The sequence below is a fragment of the Ixodes scapularis genome, unplaced genomic scaffold (assembly GCF_016920785.2).
Source record: "Ixodes scapularis isolate PalLabHiFi unplaced genomic scaffold, ASM1692078v2 PGA_scaffold8__174_contigs__length_109621045, whole genome shotgun sequence".
NCBI classification, from domain to species: Eukaryota; Metazoa; Arthropoda; class Arachnida; order Ixodida; family Ixodidae; genus Ixodes; species Ixodes scapularis.
The window spans coordinates 31,126,564-31,151,655 of record NW_024609883.1 but is presented as its reverse complement, the minus strand read 5'-3'; the positions used below and the strand labels follow the sequence as shown (position 1 = coordinate 31,151,655).

At 45.6% G+C, this 25,092-nt stretch overlaps 3 protein-coding genes across 5 annotated transcripts in view; 2 read left to right on the top strand and 1 right to left on the bottom strand.

Moving 5' to 3' along the window:
• The window catches only part of LOC8031079 (nuclear pore complex protein Nup153), a 75,113-nt gene extending 72,932 nt beyond the window's left edge, over positions 1–2,181 (top strand). The window contains exon 21 of the mRNA XM_042286609.1: positions 1,441–2,181. Within this exon, the coding sequence (XP_042142543.1) occupies positions 1,441–1,543 (103 nt within the window). The 3' untranslated portion in view covers positions 1,544–2,181. The remainder of the gene's footprint in view (positions 1–1,440) is intronic.
• On the bottom strand, positions 2,143–24,744 carry LOC115308172 (transmembrane protein 68). Of its 2 annotated transcripts, XM_029972480.4 has the most exons (9): positions 24,614–24,704; positions 24,135–24,327; positions 23,880–24,038; positions 22,432–22,603; positions 16,563–16,730; positions 13,621–13,878; positions 12,478–12,553; positions 11,175–11,238; positions 2,143–2,354 (listed from the first exon to the last, which is right to left on the bottom strand). In XM_029972480.4, exons 3-9 carry the CDS (start codon positions 23,973–23,975, stop codon positions 2,250–2,252), a joined length of 939 nt encoding a protein of 312 aa, XP_029828340.2. In that variant the 5' UTR covers positions 23,976–24,038; positions 24,135–24,327; positions 24,614–24,704; the 3' UTR covers positions 2,143–2,249. The 2 variants fall into 2 exon arrangements, with proteins under 2 accessions (XP_029828340.2, XP_040065982.2); XM_040210048.2 differs by lacking the exons at positions 23,880–24,038; positions 24,135–24,327 and having other exon boundaries at positions 24,614–24,744.
• Positions 24,456–25,092, top strand: part of LOC8031081 (copine-8) — a 40,292-nt gene continuing 39,655 nt past the window's right edge. The window contains exon 1 of one of the 2 annotated variants that reach the window (XM_042286608.1): positions 24,456–25,048. The gene's annotated coding sequence lies outside the window, so the exon portion shown is untranslated. The remainder of the gene's footprint in view (positions 25,049–25,092) is intronic. The other variant, XM_029972487.4, reaches the window with a different exon arrangement.

The following is a 25,092-nucleotide window of genomic DNA, read 5'->3' as shown; positions in this document are numbered from 1 at the left end:
CCACGCTCTGGAATAAAAAAATGGCCGATAACAAAATGCCATCGTAGCAATGTCACTGCCAAAAGCTTGTGCCGGGAGGCACACTTTCACGCATTCGGGAGCAAAAAACGAACAAAAATTGCAGTGACTTAGCTCGGCTATGCCGGATATACGCAGCGTGAGCTTATGCGCACAAAATGAGAGGCACTATCAAGCGGCTTCGGTGCAGCGTCAGACTTGGCTACTGCGCCACGGAGGCGCACAGCTGGGCACGCGGCGGTGCCAGTGCGTCTGCCACGGCTATGATGTCACTCCTCTGGAATGCGCAGACCGGCGCGGCAGCGGCTTCGTGTGGCTCTCATACTGAGCCGTGCTCATTATGTGAGCCACGCTCATTATGCATAGCGTGCGTCGCCATGCGCTCCGCATAATGAGCACGGCTCATTATGAGAGGCACGCGAAACTGCTCATCTTCAGCCAGTTTAGCTAACGCTACAAAAGCGTTTGGAACAATATGGTCAGATGTCCATTTTGCTGATTGCCTTTGCTTACGCATCCCACGGCGCATGAACGCGACGCCGATGTCCAATGACGTTTCCCTGACGTAGCTATTGCTGTGACTGTAGTGTGGCTTAAGGGGGGACACTACCCAAGAGGGTTAACTTTTAAACCTATGGCTTAATATGAATGAAATTTAGAGTATATACTGGAAGTTGCGAGTCAGAATGCAGTGCAACGTTTCATCAGTGTACATGAGCTGTAAAATAACTTGTAGTCATTTTTATCAGGAACACACCGACTTTGTTTAGGAAAACTATTGTTAGGAAACTAATGTAATACCCAACATTTTCCTACTTTAGATCTGCAGCAGAATGCCTGGAGAGCGCAGCTGTGAAAAGAAACTTTCCAAAAAGTAATTTACTTTATGCTAGCATCACAGTGAAAAATGAAATAATTTTTTTTACCTTTTATGTCATCCACAAAATCTTAACATCTTTTATAAAAGACATCCACAATGTCAAAAAACAATTCCATAGTTGCACTGCCCATAAAATTCCACTTAGGAAAAACAATAAGTGAGTCTTTCCTCTTGTCCCATTAACAAACGATAGTTTTCCTAAAATGAAATTTATGCCAAAATGTGGAACGGAGAAAAATGTGTTCAAAGTGCTCCAACCTCTACCTTTTCTTTAGCTTCAATGGACCGAAAATTATTTATAAAAAATTAACTATGCTGTGTAAACTAATGAAACTTTCTGGAAATACTCTCCAGGTGCTGGTGGATGTAAATATGACATTTCTCAAAATCAACTTTTTTTGCAGAATTTTTTTTTGGGTAGTGTCCCCCCTTAATGCGGGACTGCTCAGTTTTTCGCTCGATGACTGCTCTTTGGCTCCGGTGACTGCTCAGAGTTCACTGGCAGCCCACCTCGCTGACTCGGCATATTCCCTTCATTGCAGGCCCGGGGCAGACAATCCATTCAGCGCCACGGGCACCGGAGGAACGACGCAGGCTCGCCGGATACGCAAGGCCATTCGCCGCAAGCCCAACCAGCCCCGATAGGGTAGCCCTCGCGACCAGTTTCAGAGAGCATAGGCAAAATCACCGAGCGTTTGTTTTCGTGCGCCATTCTTGAACCCATCTGCCCTGCTTGGTTACGTGTCAATGAGCAGATTGTGTTTTTTTTTTTTTTTTAAATGCATTAGTTTTGTAAAAATAATGTCCTCCGCGAGGTGGTCTTTGCAAAACGGCGGCAGAGGTGGCAGACGCACAGACGAAAACGACACCGAGTTCCGCAGTGCTGCGCCCCTCGCGCGCAATTGTTTTAGTTGTTCTACACAGAATGTTGCCAAATGAAACGAGTATGACTACGGTACACTGGCTGGATTTGAACTTTTTGAAATTCTAGCAACGGAGACTGGAAACCAGCCGTGCTGCACATGCAGCCTGTACATTTTGTATAAAGCCTGGGCGGTGCGAATGCTTTTTCTAGCAAGTGATAAAGGGGCACAGGGAAACTCATCTTAGAAATCCAGCCATTGTACAAAGTGCTCACACAGTTTTTCCCTCTTGACGCGCATTGTAAAGTTATCTTTGACGTAGCTTTTATTTTTCTTTAATCCATTTTGTACGGCGGAAAATGATGAATTGTTTGGTGCCAGTTTGTTCAATAAACGATTTAATGCTGCAACATAGAAAAACAAGAACATCCTCTCTCTCACTGGGGGAATCTCACTGGGATGAAGGAGGACAATTGGCCGACGGGGAGCTAGGAGGCCTTGGGCTTCTCGTAGATGCGCTGCAACAGCGCCCTCAAGATGCTGCCAGGGACCTCTTGGTGCGTGGCAATCAGGGCCTCCACAGCAGACGCAGTCTGGGGGAGAAGGGAATGCCACGTGAGCACCAAATACTGCCCATTCATGGGGACTGCAAACCTTCTTGGAGTTGACAGGAATGCCCGCCAACACGGAACGGGTCATCTGCTATCGGCGGAATACCCATTAGCGACAAATAATCTCGATACCAGGAACTTAAATGTGGCTCTGGACTCGGTGTCTGCTTTTTTGCGCTCCGTTGCGTTTCCACAGCTCTGCACTGCTCCAAGAGCGTGCATTAGCATGCGCGGTCGTGCGAAGGAGATTCCAAGCAGTCGTTCGTGCAAGCAGCTTTGATAGCGTTTGAGCAATGCGGAAACTATGTGAGCCTCGACATATCATAAAAACGTTGAGCATAGTTCAACTGAGAATCTTTGCCACATCAATCATCACAACACGACTGCATGCAGTATGCTGCCAAAGAAATGCAAGGACTAGCTTAGTCAAAAGGTGGACTGCACAATGCTGTTAGCACGAACACGACATCGGCATTTCTTTTGCATTTTACTACTGCTTAGGTTAATGACCCAATTGAGCCGCTTCCTAAGTACCTTTGAGATTATAGTTAAATTTAAAAAAAAATACTCAAAAAGAATATTGCATGTTTGCACTCAGTGTCATGCTGCGTACATAGTGGCCGAAAAAACATAACGGGGCGTTATCTTTTTTTTTTAGGCTTTACGGATTTATTTTTAACAAAAGCCACGGAAGTTACACTAATCCAGCCTCTGTAGGTAATTGGTTCGATAAGTCTGACAACTTAAAATTGTTCAATAACTTTTCAATTAGTGGAAATAAACATGGTTCCAATTAGAAACTTGCGGAGCTTCGTCGAAAACCACCAAATCGCTACATTTGATAAAGGTTTGGAGCGCGTGGTTGTGCACTGAAGTTACCGTGAGGCTAGGGGTATTAAAACAAGGATGAACACCACCACACACAAGTTTTTGCTCTATAGCGCGCACCATAGTTTCATTTTGCGATGCAGGATAGATATATTTGTACGCCGTTAAGTCCCAACTTCTAATACATTGTTTTTATTAGGAGTTTGCCTGCCTGCACCAAATTGCCCTAAAATGTGGGACATTGTATAACGGGTTTCACCATACTTATAAAGCATTCAGAGAAAGTAGGGATTGTGTATTTTGGTAGCATTTGTGCCCCATAGTTCATGGGCGTGGCCCTCAACCATCAGCGCCATGGGTAGGGTAAGTATCCCAGGCACGTCCGAGCGGAACTCGCTTAAATAATACTTTTGAACCTTACAGAACAACATTCTTGTTTAGAGCTTTTATATTTCTTAGAGATTAATCAATCTGCTAAAGAAAATTATTCCACTTGACAAGCTAAAGAGAGGAGGAGGTTTCCCTCTCTCATCCAGCGTTCCGTCTGCTTCCTCCTCCCCGGCCTCCCTTTCCCTCACCCTACCTACCTTCTTAAATTGTAACGGACTATAATGGCGTAACTATTTGATTAATATTCGTTCGGTGTCTGACGGTGCTACCGGCGGCATGCGCCTACTCTTCAGTAGGAAAAATTGTGAGACTGGTAATGAATTGTCGCGCGTTTATCCAGCAGCTTTTTCTGGCTGGGGGCCCTCGGGCTGAAAGATGCAGTGGGGGGCAATCCTTGTTGCCCACGGCCAGTCTTGGGCAGTTACTAGTAATGCATTACCGGTAACTAGTTACTTCTCATTACTGCTTAATGACTAACTTGTAACTGTAATAGGGTTACTATTGTTTTAAAGTAATTGTAAAGAGTAACAATGTTACTCTTTACACGTAACGTAAACACGACCACCAAATCGTCTTGTGAGAGTCCCAAGTCCTAATACAGGAAGGTCGCAGCAAGAACTGCAGCAGAAACCACCTGGAGCAAAATAATAAAAAAAAAAAAAAATTTTGGGTGATCCTGTTTGGCCAAGCTGGTCCCGCCAACTCGGAAAATGGGGACGTTTGTGTCCGTACCTGCCGTGTATGTTACATCCCCCACAGTGCACGCAGATGTAAAAAAGAGCGGCACCTCTGAAGCGTTTATCTTTTCTTTGTCCGGCGGGGGAGCGAGTGCTTATCGCGGAGGACAGTTTTTGGCGATTGTCGCCCCAAACGCCCGCAGGCTTACGGCACCACCGATTTTCCGAACTTCATCTTTTTGCTGCCAAGCATACGTTTCCTCCCCTCTAAATTGAATCGTCCAACCCCCAGATGCACTCTTGCGGGGTCTTGACTTTGGGCCCATCTGCTCTGCCTTGCCTCCGGTCACCCATTTATCTCCCGTTGCTCTGCTTCACGGGTCCAGTCACTTGAGAAAGAGTATTCGCTGGAAACGTCCGTGTCCCTCTGCTTGCCTCTGCGTTTTGCATTTTCTTGAAATTTAAAACCGCCCTTAGCGGGGACTAGGGGCACTTGGCATCGGTTGATTTATAGATATTCAGGTCGTGGAGTTTCCGGTTGGTCTCCTAGTTGGGGTGGTGAGATGGAGGAGCGCAAATGCGTTCGACCTGGTTAGGAAGTGGCGGAGAAAAGATCGCAACAGCCGTTTAGAATTCTACGTGCAGCGGTTGTTTTTACATTGATCGGCGCTTCTTTTACACCGCTGTTGCGTTCAGCGGGTTGGATGGAGGAATGTTGCCGCATCATTGCTCTTCAAGTTTTCAAGGTAAGCTTTGTGTTTCGTGAAAGACTGCACGCAGTAAAAAAACGATTTGACCGACGAGTGGATTGGAGTGACGCAAGAAAACATCTACAAAGCTGATTGCGAGGTATGATTTATACTACCGTACTTCAGATTTGCACGATTTTGACTGCTTCCGTCCCATTTTGCCTCGCCAAAGAAAGCCGCAATTAGAATGGATTGTAAACTCGCACCATGATTGGATATACCCGAGGTCTAGACGCGTACGGTTCTATTCGTGTCGGGGGGTCTCCAAACCCCGCCCCTGGAAGTCTTCTCACTAACCTGCGTCTGGCCACTGTCTTTCCAACGAAGCCCGGCCGCGCAAAAAGAAGTGTGCGTAAAGAGACGGTGCCACGACCGGCTCCAAGTGCTCAAACTAAGATACCAGAGAAAACGAGAAGAACTATCGTAACGTGGGTCCTCTCGCCATATTATTAGTTGAACATTGTCGTCACTGGCCTTGCCATTCTTGGTACCCTACTTTGTGTCTGTGTGACTATGTCAAAACTCCATTCTGTTCTTGTGTACATTGCGCTTAGTGTCCTCGGTCACAACCGCAACTATTGCATCAACATTAGTTTTATCTTTTTTTCCCACAGTCTTTCACACTGTGGGAATGATCCAAAGTACCCACGCGCTTTGATTGGTGCCTGGTGAGTTTTCTTGGGAACCAGTGTTGTGTAATGTCATAATTAGCTGAATATTAAATTTCAATTTGAAGTATATGTATTCATCCACCTTAGGGGTTGTTAATACCTATTCTAGAATTTATATCTGTCTTTAAAGGCCTATCTAGGTTTATTCGCCTAGGTTTTCTTTTATAATTGCTCTTTTTTTTTTTTTTTTCCGGCACTCGAGACTACAACAGATCACTTATCCAACCCTCGTGCATGCCTTAAAGAGACATTGACACCCCCCAAAAATTTTTTTTCATTTTTTGCCAGGCGCTTTATTATGGTGTTGGAGGACTACCCAATTAATATTTTGCAACAGAGTAGCATATTTTTCTAATAAAGCCAAAAGACGCAACTGCTCGAAGCCGAAACCGAAACCCGCGCACGGAGGTCGGAGAAGTGGAGAGAAGAGAGTGAGTGGCGGAAGTCACGTAGTTACACCCGACCGTGCGTTTTTTTTTTCTTCTTCTTTTCGTAGCAGACGACATGCGGCGTAGTGGGAACTGTTTGCCGCGCGATTCTTTTGCAGTTATGTTTGTTCCGCTCGCTGTTCTGTACTCCAAGATGAGTTGTTTTCTACATTGAGGAGTTGGGAGATGAGTAGTGAGTGCCCGTGGTGAATTTCCGTGGTCGGCTCCGAAAAGAATACACCCAAGATGTTGCGTGAAGAGCTGCCTCGCATGTCCTGCATCCGAAAAAAAGTGGCATTGTGCCACAGAGTTTCCGAAAGATCAACGGGATCGGGACCAATGGCTGGCTGCAATTCCTGTAGAACATATACGGGCACCTCGAAAAGCGAACGCTACCTGATTTATATGCTCCTTGCATTTTGTGGAAAGTGATTACATTGAGTTCGCAGGTGTCAAAAAGGAGATCCCATACCATTTAATTCAGCGACGTGTCGTCCACAACATTTGTTTGTTATTTTTTTTTGTTTATTTCTTCAGTGATAATTATAAAAAAGAAAAGAAATGTAAACATGGAAAAATGTTTGAAAAAAAAAAAAAAAAGGTTTCGTTGGGGATTGAACCCAATCCTACCGCGTGTGAAGCAGACGTCTTTCGCACTGAGCTATTGGGGCATCTTTTTGCTGGGTGATCTCTTTCCTTAGTAATAATTCAGCCGGTAAATTGTAAGTTGGAAAGTTTGCTGCCGATTTTCCTCCAGCAAAAGCACTCCCGGGTCGAAATCGGGAAACACCACGCATTGGCGACATTCGCACCTAGTAAAGAAATCGTACGCGTGCATATTCAACTCGAAGTAGACACGTCGTGCTTGACGTTTGCGCGAGCGGTGTCTTCAGCCACGAGAAGAAAGCGACGGCTCGGCGACGTCTTCGTGCAAATCGGCTTGGTGGTCGGGCGTGTCGTACGGGATGAATACCAATTCTTTTGATCAGTCCCAAATTTCTCTTTTAAAGGCAGACAGAATTCGTCCGTACCGCGAACGACAGTTCTAAAATAGAGGTCCAACGCCCGTCGTCTGCTAGCTGCCATCGCCGTCCCTGCGAGTCCCACGATACGCAAAACGACGCACGCACAGAATGCTTCCGGTTCTCTGTGCAACTTTTTTTTCAATCAACGTATTTGCAGCTATTTAGAAGCCACAAAAAATGGGTTTCATATTTTTCTTCTATTTTTAATATTGAGTGTCTGCCTTCAGTGACCAACGACTTTGATTAAATTTGGTGGTCGCTTCGATACCTTAGAAAACGGCCCGTGACCACGAAAAAGAGAGTGAGCGAGACTCGAACCGGCCAGTTCTTGATCGGCAGTTTCGGGCGGAAAGAAACCGAATTTCGAGTTGCAAATTGTGATCTAGGTAGTTGGGCACTCATATGTCATGTACAACTAAAAACCTCGGCAAGCATAAACACCCTGTCAGTGTCCCTTTAAGGTGGTCGTTCTTATTTTAAAGTTCTACGTGGATCATCAGCAGGTATTGCTTGCTCAACATTTCGAAAACCTAAAGTTGCCCGTAATTTTGCCGAAGAAGAAACTATAATGTTTTATCTTTTACCCCAATACTGTCTTAAAGTATCATTTTGTTCAGGGAGCTATTCATGGTAAAAATTTAAATACGAAGAACCAAACGTGTTAATATGAATTATTGAGAAAATCTTAATTTCTAAAAAATCAAATTAAATACTGTGAACAATGCAATGTCTTTTTAAAAATCCACACTAATTTAAAGGCATTGTAACAAGTTACTCTTTCAATTTTGTAACTGTAACAATTACTTTTTCCCTCCGAGTAACTAATAGTAACAGCAGTAACGTGCCCATGACCGCCCACAGCTTAGCAAATGCAGGATGTGGCAAATCCTGAGCACACAATTACAGTCTAAGCTCGTTATAACAGACCTTGATTTTGACCAAGATTTCGGTCTGTTGTAAGAGGAGTATGCTGTATGCAGATATGAAGTGGAGTCAATGGTATGTACAGGAAAGCCAACCAAACTTCACAAATCGGTGTGTTATATCCAAATGTCTGCTGTAATCAGCTTAGACTGTATCACTGCGGTCAATGGGACTGCAGCATCGGCCGATAAGAATGGCACAAAATGAATTGCCAAGCATCGAGTAACAAGATCCTACCTCTAGATCTTAAGATATCACGGCCAAAACTTTGTGTTGTGACAAAAAAGTAACCCTTTTTGTGTGCTTGCATAAATTTTGAATATATTCGTCGTGTGTACGCATCCATGTACCCCCCTGCATAATGAATGGCACAGCGGGTATTTGTATATAAATACATAATCCTAGGCAAACGCAAAGCTTTTTAAAACCTGCTAGTACTAGGGATGCCGCGAACTTTTTTCGAATCGAAGTTTCGATGATCGAATCAAGCGGTTCGAAAGGTTCGAAAGATTTCGATTTTTCGAATTGTCTATATCGTAAAATTCGACGGAGGTCGAATTTTCGAACTTGTTAAGCTAAGAAGTTCGGCGCTTTTCGAACCGTCGAACTTATTACGCTAAAAAATTCGATCTTTTTCGAACTTTCGAACTTATTGCGCTGCAAGGTTCGATGCTTGTCGAACTTTCGAACTTGACTGACCAAAAAATTCGATTAATTTCGAACTTTCGAACTTATTTATCAAGAAAATTCGAAAAGTTTCGAACTTTCGATTTCTGAAAAGTCAGAAGTTCGACGAACTTCGAACTTTTAGGGTAAAAGTTCGACGTTCGTCGAACTTCGAAAGACCGGCGGACGGTTTCATTTGATTTCAAGTAGTGGGGTACATTCGTAATTTTTTTTTCTCGAACTTTTACACGCGGTGCTGCGTTTCTTACGAAAGACAATGTCATTTATTTCAATGTTCTGGCATGCTTAGGTTTAAAGAAATAAATCCCCGAAGGGGCGAGGACGGACGACGGGTTTTTGACGATTATCGTTTGTGCCAGATTTGAAGCATGCTGCAGCCGGAGCTATTTATGGCAGATATGTTATACCTTTTTAAGAATGATCTATGTATAGCCTAGGTAAGTGCCGTCTTAAGATGTGATTATTGTTATTCAACGTGAGTTTCGAAGAAATGTCCAAACATGTATCTGCATGCAATTATGACCTAAACTTGATATTTATTTTCGTCTAAGTTGTTTGAGGTATCGCATTTAAATTAACACCACAGACAGTACATATCATTGCCATCTGCAGAATACAAAATAATATATTTATTGTTTTTCTCACGTTAAGGAATAAATTAACTCATTGCAGAAGATTTCTAGTAGTGTTCAAGTTCAGCACGTCATTAAAAGAAAACGTTTTTTTTTTTTGCTTCACGTTCCTGGGACGTGTTTCTTTTAGCCTGTACACATTTTAATAAAAGAAACTTGTTTCGAAGTTCTGAACCTCTGAATATGCAAGAATAGAACACTTCCGACGAATTCTTGATAGTTTTTTTTTTCTCCTGCTTTTTATTCCTGCATTTATTCTTTTTTTTTTTTGCTTTTGTTACTATCGGCACAGGTGCTTAGGTCGAAAAGACATAGCTTTGAACTTCCGAACCACTAAGCATGTGCCGAGCAGTGCCTTCTGACAACGAGTTTCTAACAGTGACCATCTACGCAACCTTTTATGCAGTGAAGAGCGACAGTAGCTATACATATGCATAAATAATTTCAGATTAAAATAAGCTCGACCACGCCCTCTTTCCCCGTATTGTTTTCTTTAACAGTCCAAAATACCTGCAAGGGGGAAAAAGAGGCTGAAGCCCCTACCCCTCCCCCCCCCCCGCTACCCTCTTTCCCCCCGTTTTTCCTCTTCCGACGCCACTTGTATGGTAGAACGCTCCTCGACCTCGAGTTGTGTCGGCTTTTGTGCTTTTTGCGAGGCGATTCCTCCGTCCCAGAAAATAAACCTCCAGGACAATTATAAACTTCACCGGATCGGATTACTACCAGCGTGCAAGGGGTGGCGAGGTAGTTTGCCAGGTCGCTTCCAGGTTTTTCTGAGCCTCAACCTCCTGCTCGCCCCTGGCCGTTTCGAACTGGATGAGTCTCGTAAAACAGTGCGTTCGTGCAATCACTACTGCGTGATGCAGGTTAAACCCCCCCCCCCCTCCCCCGGTGCTGGCGGTCACAATTCTGCACTGGCAAATATTCTAGCACGTCCGGGACACTCGTCCTCTCATTTAATTGCCTGACCAACTTCGCAGAATCTAGATATCACACCCTAACTTTTCTAAACTTGATTTTGTGAAAACCAGTGAGTCGTGAAAACGTTATTTGAAACTGCAACTGTAGAAAAACTTGAAAATCGGACTTCAAACTTTGAAAACTTAAATTAAAAAAAAAAATCAAAATCTTCGAAGTTTTTTTTCTTTTTTTTTTTGAATTTAGCGTAAAAAGAGAATCGAAACTTTCGAACTTTTCGACCTTTATGCCAAAAGAAATTCGAAATCTTCGAATTGTTCGAACTCTATGTCTATAAAAATTCGAAGCGTTCGAAGTTTTCGAATTTTTTTTACAAAGAATTTCGAAATCTTCGAACTGATCGAACCTGAAGTAAAAAAATATTCGAAATATTCGAATTCGAAATTTTAGAAACCGTGAAAGCTTCGAAATTTTCGAATTCGAAACTCCGCTGTGGACAAAAGTTGCGAATTTTTCGAAATCGAACCTCGGTCGGTACGAAAATATCGAAATTTTTCGAAATCGAACCTCAGTTCGCTTCGCAAATATCGAAACCTTTCGAAATCGAACCTAGGGTGGTTCGCGACATCCCTAGCTAGTACAGAGTCTGGTTATAAAGCTTTGGGTGCACAGTGATAATTTGGTAAAAAAATGATTTAAAAATTATTAAAAATTTAAAAAAAGGGAATGTACAGTGATTTTTATTTTTAAGATTAGTAAGTAACTTTATTTGAGGCAGCAGGCATGTGCCAGCTGCGTACAGGCATGTGCCTTACGCAGCTGGCACAGATTTAAGGCAGCAGGCATGTGCCAGCTGCGTGGGTGTTGACTCACCGTCTGTGCCAGCTGGGCAGGACTGACGCCAGGGTCGAATGGAATGGGCTTGCCTATAATGGTCCTGTTTGAGACAGGGTGCAGGCAGACGAGATTACTAGAGTAACATTTTAACAGAACTCGGATTTCCCGGGTGTTTTTGGCACAAGTGGATGGGGAAGGGATGCCCCAACAGAGGGTAGAGGTACTCCTTCCACATCTGTTGCCCTCTCTATGCTCCATTAACCACCTGCATGGGTCGAAACGTGATGAATCACAAACCTATATCACCTTAGGCTGAGCATCCTCTGTTTTGGCGATAACAATGAAGCAATGCTTTGACAAGATGTGACAGCAAGTGCCAGGAAGAGATCAAGTCCGAGTGTCGGCTGCGTTTCTAATAAAATGCGTAGGACGGCTCGATTGATAGACTGAAATACAGCTGGAATCTTTTTGTTTACCTGCTAACCTTTAAGGCCCAGATGTTAAAGGGGGGTGGGGAATGGGAGTGCAAAGAATAGAAACAAACATAATAAAAATTACGGCTCAAGCCATAAATACCAACTTGTCAATGCTTTGGTAGCGAAAGACATCTCGCTCGAGACATTTGATCTCTCACGTACGACACATTTTGGAGATAGATGAAGTACAACTGCCAATAGAGTTTGTGCCACAAAAGGGTATGCCGACTTTGCAACTGTGGTCAGGGTGCGACGATATGTAGGTGTGCCCCGATGCACGCAACTGCCTTCGTTTTGGACTGGACTGGTTTTGCAAGGCTGTGACACGGTTCCTGCTCTGTTCTCTTGCATCGTTTGTTCGCTCGTTACGCTTTACGTTACATTGCCGTTGGCGCGCACTCTTCTCACGACGGCACTGGGGCGTGGGCACGTGGTTTTGTTTCCCCAGTATGCACAACATGCGCGACAATGTAATATCGAGGCGAAGCAACGACACTGTGAGCGAAAGCACCAACACCCGGAAGCAAAGATTGTTCCTTCAAAGACACCGTAGGCAGAGATCGAGTGAAGCCGTGGTGGCTGCGTCCGAAACCTCCGACGCTCAAGAGAATGGACTGGCTCTCCGAACACAACAGAATGCGGGCCGTTGCGTGCTTAAAATCCCAATCTTTCGCCGAGTCGGAACCCCCGCACTAAATGCCGAAGCATTTCCTCGAGAATCGGAGTAGCAACGGTGGCGATTTCAGCGTCATTTTACAGTTATGTTTATGAAACGAGTGAAGACAGGAGAGTGTGTCTCGGGTAGAAGGAGCCGGCAATGGGAGACTGAGCGTGCATATTCGCATTTAGGGAACGTTGCTCACCTGAGCTTGACCGGGAATCCTCCATAAATGGGCACGATGGGTAGCCGTGTCCTGTCATACACTTTTTTGAAGAACCCTGTCAGTGAGGAACATGGTGGGGCACACCTTTACGCACAAGCCACTGGAAATGTCGCGCGGGCTACGTAAATCTTTGTAGCGTCGCAGGCTATGTAACCCAACTACTGAAAGTGGCAGGCTCAAATTTTTTTTTTTTACGTGCACTTTAGGGGTTTAGTGGTCGTAACAAAAAAGCCCCCGTGCTGCATCAGCAGTGAAAAGCCGACCTTACGATGGAGTGCACTTCCCAAGCATACTTTACCCTAGATGGGCACCCAGGTGAAGCAGCGTGTAGTAGTGCACGGGCCCGAACCTACCCATAAAAGCTGCTTGCATCCAGTATTAAAAGAAAAATGAACCGATTAAAAGGATAAGTTTTGTAGAAGAGTTCAACCCTTTTCCGAATATTTGGAACATGGCATCAGTTATTACTGGTTTCAGGCATTCTTGTGTGCACCCATTCACCAGATGCTTTGTTGCCTCGGTGACGGTGACTCTAGCAGACGGACTTTATTGTGCAGAAGGACACGGCGGTGTTGTGATGAGATCGAACGTGTGCTTGGGCTCTTCCATCGTGTCTTCAATGGGTGTAATCTGAACATTGAAAGTTTGAAATAAGAACTTAATGCAGATAGCAGATGAGCCTTTCACGAAAAGCGTGATTTTAGCCTAGAATTTAGACTTAGTTTTAATGCGGAATCTGTTGTATGAGCCGTTCTCTATCGAAAGACCTACGATCGACCGTCGAATTCCAGTGTTGCATTTTACACAAAGCCCATACGGCCGTTAGGGACGTCGTGGTGACAGCGTCACAAGACACCCTGACGTTACGGTGTCGCCGGACATTATGAGACGGTCTGTGTGGTTCGCGCTAGGGACAACAAGCTCGCGTCACACGAGCACACATTCTGTGCTCGTCGGTCTTTGCAAGCAGAATCAAGCTCGCGCAATTCTTTTACAGCAACAAATAACTAAACTACAGATGTTCCCTACACGTTTTTACCTTCATTAGCAGGCAAAAGTTTTAACAGATACCCGAACCGCTAGGTCGCACCGAATTTAGGAAAGGATCCGGTAGCGGCTCACCCCTGCCGAAGGAGACGGAGCGGAAGGCCTCGCGGATGTTCTGTGTGAAGACGGGGATAACGGGGGCCCTGGCCTCGATGGCGGCCTTGGCAAAGCCCAGCCGCTTCTTCCAGAGTAGCCGGTAGCGCTCGTCCCCAAACTGGGCCTCCAGCACGCCTCCGGGGGCAATGGCCAGGAGGTTGCCCTCCCGCATCACCTGAGCGCAGCTCTGCACCGAGCCCGGGGACACCTTGAACACGTCCATCAGGATCTTGAAGCCTGCACACCCAACCACGCCTGTCATCAAGGTCACGGTCCTTCTAACGCTTCTGGGAGTGTGGGAAGGGTGGGTGACCATAATCTACAGCGTAGAAAACGGGACGTCCGGGGAAAGCGAGTGGAGCAAGAGCAGGCCAAAGAGAAAGCAAGCTCTGCTACTACCACGGTCATTGTTCAAATGTGCACTTTACCAAAGTTCTTTCTTTATATGAGTACACAACCACCTTTCCTCATTTTTAAACAAACCGAAGCACACCAAGTGTAGCAATATACCGCGTGTACACTAACACGCCAAATGCAGCAATATACCACATCTACACTAACGCTTCAATCCCACTTTGGAGGGTCTGCGAAAATCAGTTTCTGAACGTATCGCGCTGGGATTTACTGCAGAGGTGCCCGAAGGTGGCGCATTCATTAATTGAGAGTATGATTACATGAAACCTCCAGAGTCAGAAGAATGAAAATAAAAACTGGTTTTGCCTGTGGAAATGTTATCGCCTAACCTTTTTTCTCAAAATCAGAAAAAAATAATTGTTGGGCTATTCTGGTGTTTATTATGACTGAAAAATCAGTGAATTGGAAAGAAAATACGATTGGTTTACCTATTCTTCACCTCATTCGGCCCAAATGAGTGCCACAGTGACACAAAATAATATTTAAAGAGACAGTAACACCCCCCAAAATTTTTTTTTTAATGTTTTGTTAGGCGATTTATCATGTTGTCAAAAGGCTACCCAATCAATATTTTGCTACAGCGTCACATATATTTTTAATAAAGTAAAAAAACGAAACTCCAAACCGAAACCAAAACTGGACTAAAAATCACATAACTGTGGAACTTTTTTTTTTTTTTTAAATAATTGACGTATTTGAAGTTTTTCAGAAGTCACGAAAAATGGGTATATTTCTTCTCTATTTTTAATATTGACTGTGTGCCTTTGATGAGGCATAACTCTGATTATATTTGGTGGTTGTGTCTAAATCATAGAAAATGGCACGTAACTACAGAGAAGAGAGTGAGCGCGACTCAAACTGGCCAGTCTTTCATCGTCGGTTTTCGGGCAGAAAGAAAACGAATTTCAAGCCGCAAATTGTTTTCTGGGTGGCTGGGATCTCATATGTCATGTAGAAATAAAAACCTTGGTGAACCTATAGGGAAAGCAGTTTTTGATTTTTCGTGATTTACTCAGGTGAGCCAATCTCTCCACAATTTTAGTGAAAGCTTTCACCACCTACCTCTGCAGTAAATCCTAGTGCAATACGTTAAGAACCCGATTTATGCGAACCGTTCAAAGTGGGATTGAAGCATTAGTATACACGCTGTAGAAAAGTGCCCCTGAACAAACGTCTTTGTGAACAGAATGTGCTGACAAATGGAACCATGGAAAGAGCTCTAAATTTATTCTAGAGGTAACATTTTTATGTATGTTTTAAAAGATGTATTATGTATTATTTTAGACTTCTTCCACTCGCTTAACACTCACTTTGCGAACACGCACGCACATTCCCACGAAAAAGGTAAGTGAGACTTCACTGAGAAAAAATGACAGGACAGCACAGAGGTACCTTTAAGACAGGGCTGTCCCAGCCGAAAAGGGACTGTTTCGGCCGAAACGGCACATCTGGTCATCTTAGGGAAGGGTCGTGTCTATCAGGATCTCAGAGCCTACAAAACTATCAAAATCACGTCTGTCTAAGACCACGGTCCCTCTCACATGCCTGGACGTGTGTAGGAAGGGGCACATTTATCGTTAAGATCAGGGTCTTTCCCACACACCCAGATGTATGTGGAAAGGGACAGGTTCATCAGGATGACATCTGCCAAGATCAAGGTCCTTCCCACACCTGAATGTATGTGGGAAGGGACAAGTCTATCAGGATGACATTTATCAAGATCCTTTTCCACACCTGGATGTATGTAGAAAGAGACAAGTCTGCCAGGGTGAACGCCATCAAGACCAAAATCCTTCCCAAACGGCTGAAAGTATGTGGGAAGGGACAAGTCCATCAGGATGACATTCATCAAGATTTTTCCCACACACTTGGATGTATGTGGAAACGTGTCATCCTCGTGGATGTCATCCATGAGGATGTGTCATTCTCATGGAAATGTGTCATCCTCATGGATGTCATCCATGAGGATGACATCCATCAAGATCAAGGTCCTTTCCACATACCTAGATGTATGTAAGAGTGACAAGTTCATCAGGATGACATCCACCAAGACCAAGGTCCTTTCCACACACCTGTATGTATGTGTGATGGGCAAAGACTATCAGGATAACATCCATCAAGATCAAGGTCCTTCCCAAACACTTGGAAGTATCTGGAAAGGGACACGTCCATTAGGGTGACATCCATTAAGATCCTTCCCACACACCTGGACATACGTTGGAAGGGACAAGTTCATCAGGATGACATCCATCGAGATCTTTTCCCCACACCTGGACATATCTAGGATTAAGGCAAAAGTCCATCAGGATGACACCCATCATCAAGATCAGGATCACTCTTAGATACATGTGTGGAACATTTTTGAACAATGCAACAGCTACAACTGCCGATTGCAGAGCACTTTGTGTGGTCGCTCTTGTTCTATCTCATGTTTATCAGCATGAGCCTACCAAGGAGAGCGTTCAGCAGAATTGAACACAAGGACAATGCGAAGGGTCCTGCCTCACCTGGCACCATGAAGAGGAACCGGTCCCCAACAGCTCTGATGAGCCGGTGCTTGTGCAGGTAGCAGGTGGCCAGCAGGTAGTAGTAGTCAATGGGAATGGCGCCGTGGTAGTACACCAGCAGGGCACTCCCGCTCTCCGGAATGTTCTCGAGGCCCTGCACCTCGTAGCCTGCGCCGGAAATACAGTGTCGCTACAGGACTGCCACACTCAACTCAAGGTCGCACCAGTCTTGCATACTTTTTGCAAAGCCACCCTGCTGTCTTTAAGACCTGTTCACTGACAAGGATGTACAGACCTCGTTACCGATTCCGAAAATGCAAGGTCATAGCCTTGCTAGCACCTCTGTACTCCATGTCAGCTCTGCTGTTGGGCAGGAGATTGAGCATTCATGCCCCTAGCAGTTCGCTTCAGGTACGGAGACAACAAAAAAAGGAACTGACGTAGCCAAACACTTTGCCAGTATTAGTTAGGAACTCGTGCTTAATTAGTACAGCCTTGACCAAACAAAAGTTCTGGCTGAATGCTGATGCAGCACCCTTGTGTGATCTGTGTCACTTTCTCAAACAAGGTAGACAGGTAATCCAGAGCATTGGCCTCATGTTGGGTAAACACCGAGCTGTGTGGAAAACAATAGTTTGATCTGACCAATAGCGTTGACAGTCATAGCCAAGGCTGTGGTTGTTAAAGCTTTTGCTGACAAGTAGAGTGGATTACAAGCAAACTGGGTGTTGTACAGCACGGGTACAGCAAGGTAAACCCTTGGGATTGTGCAATTAATGCTTCCTTGTGTTCTGCTTCAACTTTGCAGAGCAGTGTGGTAGAGCAAGCCAGGCACAGCTTTCGCTGTTCTCCGAGCAAAGTTGTACAATAAATGGAGAGGGCAGACCAAGAATTTCTCGCCTACTTTCATTCTTTACCGGTGCTATCACTGGTGAAGTGGAAAGATGGAAAAGCAGAGTTCCCTTGCCCACCTTTGCCCACACTCTGCAGCATTGCAAAACTATGTTGTTGTTGTTTGTTTTCAATGCTGCACATTAAAGATAGCTTATCTACCTGATACAGAGATGATGAAATAAAATTAAAATGCTTGTCATAGCATATCAGCTTTTTAAATCAGATCCCACGTGACTTATCCCAACCAGCAGTTGGACTTTAATTGTTTAATATCACAAGATGCTGCCTCATAAAACCACTAGCTGGTTAATGCGAGCTAACATGTTTTAAGGTTTGCATTCCAGTGTGCAAACATTGAAATTTAATGATCACACTTTTGCAAAGGTTCACTGCAAACTGCTTGAGCAGGAGTGGAACACAGTTTCTTATGGCCTGCCATTTCTTGCCTCCCCGTTTCTTTGGAAGTACCTGCTTGTTGTCCTCCCTTGCACCTCCTGCAGCCTCCCACCACAAGTGTGAGCGTGTTTGCTGCCACTTTTCCTGCCTGTGCTGCTGCCAGAGTTGGTTCAACATCGGATTCAAAACTGGAGAGACCCCACCTCAAAGACGAGTGCTTCTACGCTTTCTCTATTGATTTTTTATACTGGCAAACTTTTGTGTGCCGATTCTGCATTATGGGAGTGCATTACAGGCAAGCATGTTACAGCAATCTGCATTACAGTAATCTATGTTACATGAATCTGCATTATGTCAGCCCTACAACACATTCTGAATGAAAAAGTTTTACATATGGCTAAATTCTCCAGCCTTCCCTGAAAACAACCTACCTCTGGCCACCATACAGGTTTGAGAGTACATGAATGTGATACTCTTTTTGTCTTTCTCTGTTCTGATTGGAGCAGAAGGGCACGATGGTTTCTTCAAAACAACTTCAGGGCCACACTAATTTCCCAGTCAAGACAAAGGCGACTTTTGAAGGAGCTGTATCTAGGTTGCGGTGTCAGAGTGAGCCAACGGGATGCAGTGGCGGTTTTTGCAGCTGGAGTGTGTTCGCTTTTTATACGCTACTGCAGGTTAAAAAAAAGTGGGACAAGCTCGCCACCACAAAGCCCTTCATTCTTTCCAGTTAAGCAGAATACTGCAGCAGCAGCAGCAGCAGCAACAGCAGGATACTGGAGGCGAATGGAGAGGAGGTAACCCCCAACCATGGCGAGCAGGGTGCTTCATGAGGTCAGAGGATTGGTGGAGAAGGCCTAAACAAGCGTGACACAAAATTGGTGGGTAGGTGATTTAATAAAAGAGAATTTAGAGCAAAATTGTCGAACCAAACCAGAACACAACCATAACCAAAGTTGAGAACAAAACCGTAACCATAATCAAGCATTTAATACTGGACTGGAACCAAAACAGAACCGTAATCTCATGTGGTGGTTACCGGTTCGTTAGAACACTGTTTAACATAACAAAATGTCAGCAGTTTTGATTAGATAAACGGAACAATGAAAAAAGCAAAAATATTTCACGTCTATGTGAAGTATAGAAGTCTACGCCACCACGCCAACTCGCTAATGCCAAGTCGTGCTGACTTCGCGAGTTGGCGCAGTGGCGTGGACTTCTATACTTTGTCTGGCTTAACAAAGAAACGCAATGGACTCTACGAGCTACCGGAGCCAATCCAGAGCTTGGAAGGTGTCTCGTGCCCTTCCGGTTGGGCAATGCGAAGCAGGGAGCGCGAAGTCACGTGAAAAGCTACGAGTTTATGATGAGCGTAGGTAGCTCGTGGCGTCCATCGTGGAACATAGTAAGGTGAAACGAAGTATATCTGACTATGCTAAGATGCTAAAGAGCCATTCTTTCGGTGTGTTTGTGTGTATATGTTTTGAGTGTTTTAATGCGAGAGCATATTAAGCTACTACTTAAGATTTTCAGCTATATGGGTATTTTGTTTCCTGGCCACGGAAACAGTTCCTTTGCTAAATTTAGCGAAAAAACTTACGTCACGAAAACAGTTTCTGGTAAATTTAGCGAAAAAATTGACGTCACGACCTATGCACCCATTTAGGTTCCCCACTGAATTTGGCGGGAAAATTGATGCAATGCATCATGTCACGGGACTTGCAGACAAATTCAGGCTTCCCGCTAAATTTAACGGGAAAATTGACGTCATGACCTATGCACCAACTCAGTTTCCCCCTAAATTTAGCAGAAAAATTTATGTCACAAAAAATTGTATGCCTCTCGTCTGAAAAGTAAAATAAGTGTGCTCCAGTTCTTGGTCATAGAGACTGAACACCTGTCCATGCGTGCAACGATAAATGCTGACACATTCATAGACAATCAACCCAGTGGTTTCTACAATTTAATTTTATCTATTTTCTTTGGTTATGCTTAGGTGGCACAAAATCCCCTAATGCACACTGAGCCAAAAATTTATTTTGTGTTTATACATTTGTTTGAAAGAGTTTCAGTTTCATCACTCACTTTTTTTATTTTTTTCCCGCTAAGCAATATTCCTCAAGGAGAAACAAAGCGAGCATAAACATCAAAATGAAAACAAAAAGTCAACGGCCTTTGGCCTGCTTCTTCTGCGGCGGCAAAGTCTGGAAGCACAGAGAGGCAAAGCCACAACGAGCACTATTGACACTGCAGGTCCGGTCACCGGGACGCCAATCGCCCAGAACAGCCTGAAGCCCTGAACACTGACAGATGGATCTCTTTTCGTGCGTTTTTGTTTCTCAAAAGCAGCATGTTGCCCGTTTCTGCCCCCTTTTTTTATTTATCTTCTTTAGACTGCCCTTCTCTGTTCTTTTCCTTTTCAATCCATTCATTTAAGAAAGGCGTCCGGGGTGGATAGATTGAGAGTACAGTAGATGCTACAATCACGTATCGCTGTGCACGCCGGCCAATTGACTTCACATGTGAGTACTGTACTTTGGTAGTTTCTGAGCGCCTGTATGACCACTTAATTTGCATAGACCGGTGTTTTCAATGAAAACTCGAGACCACAAAACTACCGTAAGCATATATTTGTTTTTGCTGTACTAATTTCTGCAGCATAGCTTCAGATTACTTTTTTTCCCGTTTCTTTTTTAATGTGGATGACGTTGCATTGAATACAGATTCTTAAAGGGAAGCTGAAGCACTTTTCAAGAAATCCGAATTAGGAGCGGATTCCTGCAGCTTTTTGTCCCATGAATACAGTTATCGCACTTATCCTGGGCAGAAGTAAACGTAAACGGCATTTATTTTGAAAGATATGCGCAGCGATTGCCGCCAGGCATGTGGCAATCCTCTCTGCCGCCCGTTATCTGTCCAGAGCGTTGTGACATCATCGACGGCATCCCCAAGCCAGCTTAGCGGCGAGCAAGGATCATCTGACCCCGCTGATGACGTCACTTTGATTAGATTTCTCTCTGCTTTCGCACTTTCCTACCTCCAGTGCGCCACAACAGCGTGGGTCTACGTCGAAACTTTAATTGGCTATTACGACGCTCCTACGAATAAGATTGCAATAAAACTTATGAAACATAATTTTTAAGACATTACATCTTTTACTGTTTCTTTGAATACAAGGCCCTCTTCAGCTTCCCTTTAACGACTTGGAGCTGGGAACCTTTCTATACGGCCAATACAATCCATCCATCCATCTTGAGGGAAGGGCGGGTCCTGCTTTCTAAACCCCACCACTGGCTGTACACCCTTCCAAAAAACGCTCCTAGGCCGCCGCTATGTTGCTGATGCTGATGCGGCTGGTGAGACCCTCGCGCCCTCTATCACCTAGAAATTTTCTGCCACTCTCTGGGACTGTGAAGACCCGCTCAGCGCGGTTCTCTACCTACGTTTTTGCAGTTTTGCATTCAACGTTTTCTCGCCCCTCTTGAAAGTTTCCACTTAATTTTTTTATGTGTGCTGCGTACCCTTTCTGTGTTACTTCCATTGTGAGAAATAAGGCTGGTAAGTGACTGCCATTCAAGTTTTTCTGCTTTACATTCACGGGAAACGAAGGAGGTGAAGGACGTCGAATGACCCTCGACACGATTTTGCGAACATTGTTCTCCCCCCTCTTACAGATAATCCGCGTGGAATCCTCAGTCGTCTCCAATATAGTTGTCCGGGTTGGGGTGGGAAACGGGTCAGTCGCATTCGTTCCTTTGCCTTTGTGTCGTTGTGGAAAAAGGAAGCTCTCCCCAAAACGTGCCCTAAAACGAAGTCGGATTCCATCCGATCGTCAAGATGTGACTGTCGTCGACTGTGACTGTGTTATTTGAGATATTTCTCAAATAAATTCTTTTCGGATAACGCTGCATCGTGTGGTATGTACAACATATTGTTCGAATGTTAACACTTCTTCAATGTATGCCCATGTCCTGTCCATCGGTAAGCACGTTATTTGTGGGCGTGAAAAATGCATGCCTTTCGGCCCTCTTCTGTTGCAATTTATTTTTGACAGCAAAGCGCTTTGTCGTTTCACATGCAGCGAATCCTGCGGCGCCGTCAAAACTTATCGTAAGAAAAAAAAAACACAAAGAAGTAGAGCTATACATTCCAGTCGCATTCATTCTGTCGTGCGCGTACCCAACAAAAATAGTTTAAAATTGTTTTGTTGTTCTTGTGTTTTTTCAAATGTGGTACAATGCTTTCTTAATGTCCCCGGGAAAATACATGTACCATGAAACACAAAATATAGCGGGAAAACACGAAAATTTAGCCGCCAGCAGCGTTTGAAACTGTGCCTACGCAGGCTGCGTTTATTGAAATCACAGTCCACTCGTTTAGAGTTAGAAGGGGCCCGGTGAGAGCCTAGCCTCAAATTCAGTGACTGGGCTCAAAAACGGTTTGTTGCCCCTAGGGTCGAGTGTTTTTTAGAAAGGTGTATAAGCCATACATATGTCGAACCCATACTTCTACAAAAATCAGATTTCCTGATATTCAGTCTGCCCGACGTTGGAACCGCGAGGGAAAAAGCTGCGCTCACTGTGCCAGATCCAGGCATGTCCACACCACAACAGGGCCAGGGTGTAGCGGGCCCCGTCCCAGAAGTCGCGGGCGTACGCGTCCCTCAGCCAGCGCCGGTAGTGGTACAGGTGCAGGAAGATGATCGACACGTACAACAGCAGAATGATGAGCGTCGGGAGCAGGAATGCCACCTGCGTGCACAAGCGCGTTTTGGCACACCCAGCTGGCAGGCTGGAACGAGGAAGTGGACACTTCGACGGCGGCCCAAGCGGAACATTAATGTGGTCGAGGCTGGCGGGGACTACAACTTGGAAAGGAAGCTTCAAAGTGGCAACCGACATTTCGAGAGTGACTCGGCAGTTTCGAGGCTGTAAGCTACCGTTCAGAGGCAGCTCCTTTTCGAGTGGTGGGTGCTTATCACCCTGGCAATAAATGCTGAGTCACTGGGCTCTGTTTGGAGGCAGGTCCAGCATCCGATATTCCACAGAATAGAGCTACAGCATATACTCAACAGCTACTGCATATACTCAGACATGTTCCCCAGCCCAGAGACAAAAAGTGTATGCAGAAGGCTATTTCTAAACTAGCCTATGTCGATACCACTCAGAAGACAAGGCCTTTCCCCCAAACACCGTCACTCGTGGATCTACGCAGCGCCATCTCGTCAGCATCGCCGCCGGCGCGTCTTGGAGCATCTCACGAGTGCGACGCAAGCGTGCGGTGATGCCAGAACAGACGCATGACACCATCCAGCCTTGGTCTTTTTAGCCACACGGAGAAACGATGACGTCATGTGCATCATGCCTTGTCTTCTAGTGTATCGACCTCTCCTGGTAGATCCGAAAATACCGTGTGCAAAAGACGTCATCGAACCGAATAGTTTAAAATATATATATGTGGCTCGAACTGACGTTGCATCCGCAGCCATCGTGGTGGCCTCGCTAAGCACATACCTTACGCAGCACACAGTTCATTCAACTGAACTCATAATTTTCGGCTAGAACGAGTAGGAATGAGCACTGGCAGGGTCTGGTGGTGTCACATACAAGCCGTGCGTACGAGAGTTACTTTCACCCATATATATGTATGTCACGGTATGTGGTGCAATACAGAAATGGATGTTTTGCGGTGTCGGTTGCTTTGCCATATTGCGGGGATTGTGGAGCTTCGAAGAGGGGAACATCTTTTTTTAACTGGGTCCACAGCGCTGGTCCAAGCTCTACTGATTGTCTTCAACGAACAAATACAGAAAGAAGTCGCTCTGCCAAATTTGAATTGCTTTTACCACCGAGCGTGCTACGTATTTTATCATTCAGCTGATCTAAGCGCCCGCACTCAATCGCAGACATATCCAGAGGTTGGTAAGATTAGTGCCGTCATGCGCGCAGTGTCGGCGCGTTGTTCGGCGCGGCTGTTGTTGGCCAACACAAGCTGGGCCAACATGTCAAAAGGCGGTGGGGCGCTCACGGCGACAGGCGTGAAGAGCCAGACGAGCCAGTTGAAGTAGTCCAGGTCCGAGACCCAGTGCAGGAGTCCCAACCACTCGCTCGAGCTTGAGTTCATGGTCTAGCGGGGCCAGGGCGCTACCTGGACCAAGCGCGCACTGCAGCGTCCGGACGGGCCGACCTGCGCGAGCGCGCGCGCATACGCAATCTCAGCTGCGAGATGGGGCGATAAGCCGCTGTTGTCGACGGCCCGATAGCCGAGTTTCTCGGCTCTCACCTTTCGCGCATTCCTCCGGGGCGGCTGTCCCGCTTTCTCGGGGGACACGGGGGGCTCGTGGGGCCTGCCGACGCGGAGTCCGAGTGGGGCGGATGGGTCCGGCTGTCCAGCTCGCCGCTGTCCAGCCTCGACGGTGTTTTTCCGTGCAAAACAGCCCGTCCGATATCCCCGCGCGGCGGCCGAGACCTTGAGGCTACGAGGAAAATGCTATTCAAACGAGTTTTGCCATCCTTGGCGGGCGCACAGCTGAGCCTCATCGACCGCGCTGCCATCCAGTGCGCTAGCGCTACAACAAACGGCGGCGCTGTCGAACGTAAACAAAACATGGTCGAAGCCGTATGATCTCTATGCCGTAAACAGCCTGGATTTTTGTCCTTCTTGTGCGCTTGTTTTTGATCGGAAGGGAGGGAAACAAGTGGCACAGCTGGAAAAGAAGGAAAGGCGCTTGACTTGTCGATTTGTCGAGTTTGTGCACTTACGAGTCGTAACCATTCACTCCCGTTGTATTTTTGTTTCTTGGGCCGAGTGCATTCATCGGGCGCGTTTTCACTACGACCGGCTTGTTTTGACTCGGCAACTTTCTGGCGCATTCGCTGGCTTGGGCTTGGCCGCTTGGCCAGCTTGGCCCTTGGCCACCTTGCTGGCTTGACTGTTTTGGGTTTTGGTGGGCTGGGCTGGGCCAGTGGGCCAGTGATCGGGCCGTCGGGAGGTGATGTTCCCAGCGCTTTCGCGCTCTTACGATGAGTTAAGAAACTGAATCACCAAAGTGAAAGAGCCAGAAACTGAAGTTGCGTGTGTCTAAGCAATTACTACGGAAACTGGCGATTGCACCCATCTGCCGCCACTACCATTTCCTGCACGCTACTGCAGCTCGTCTGAGAGCCTCCTTCGAACTACTCATCTGAACGAACACGGTAGGCCACTCTTGTTGCGTTACGTTCAAGCAAGCACGTGCAAG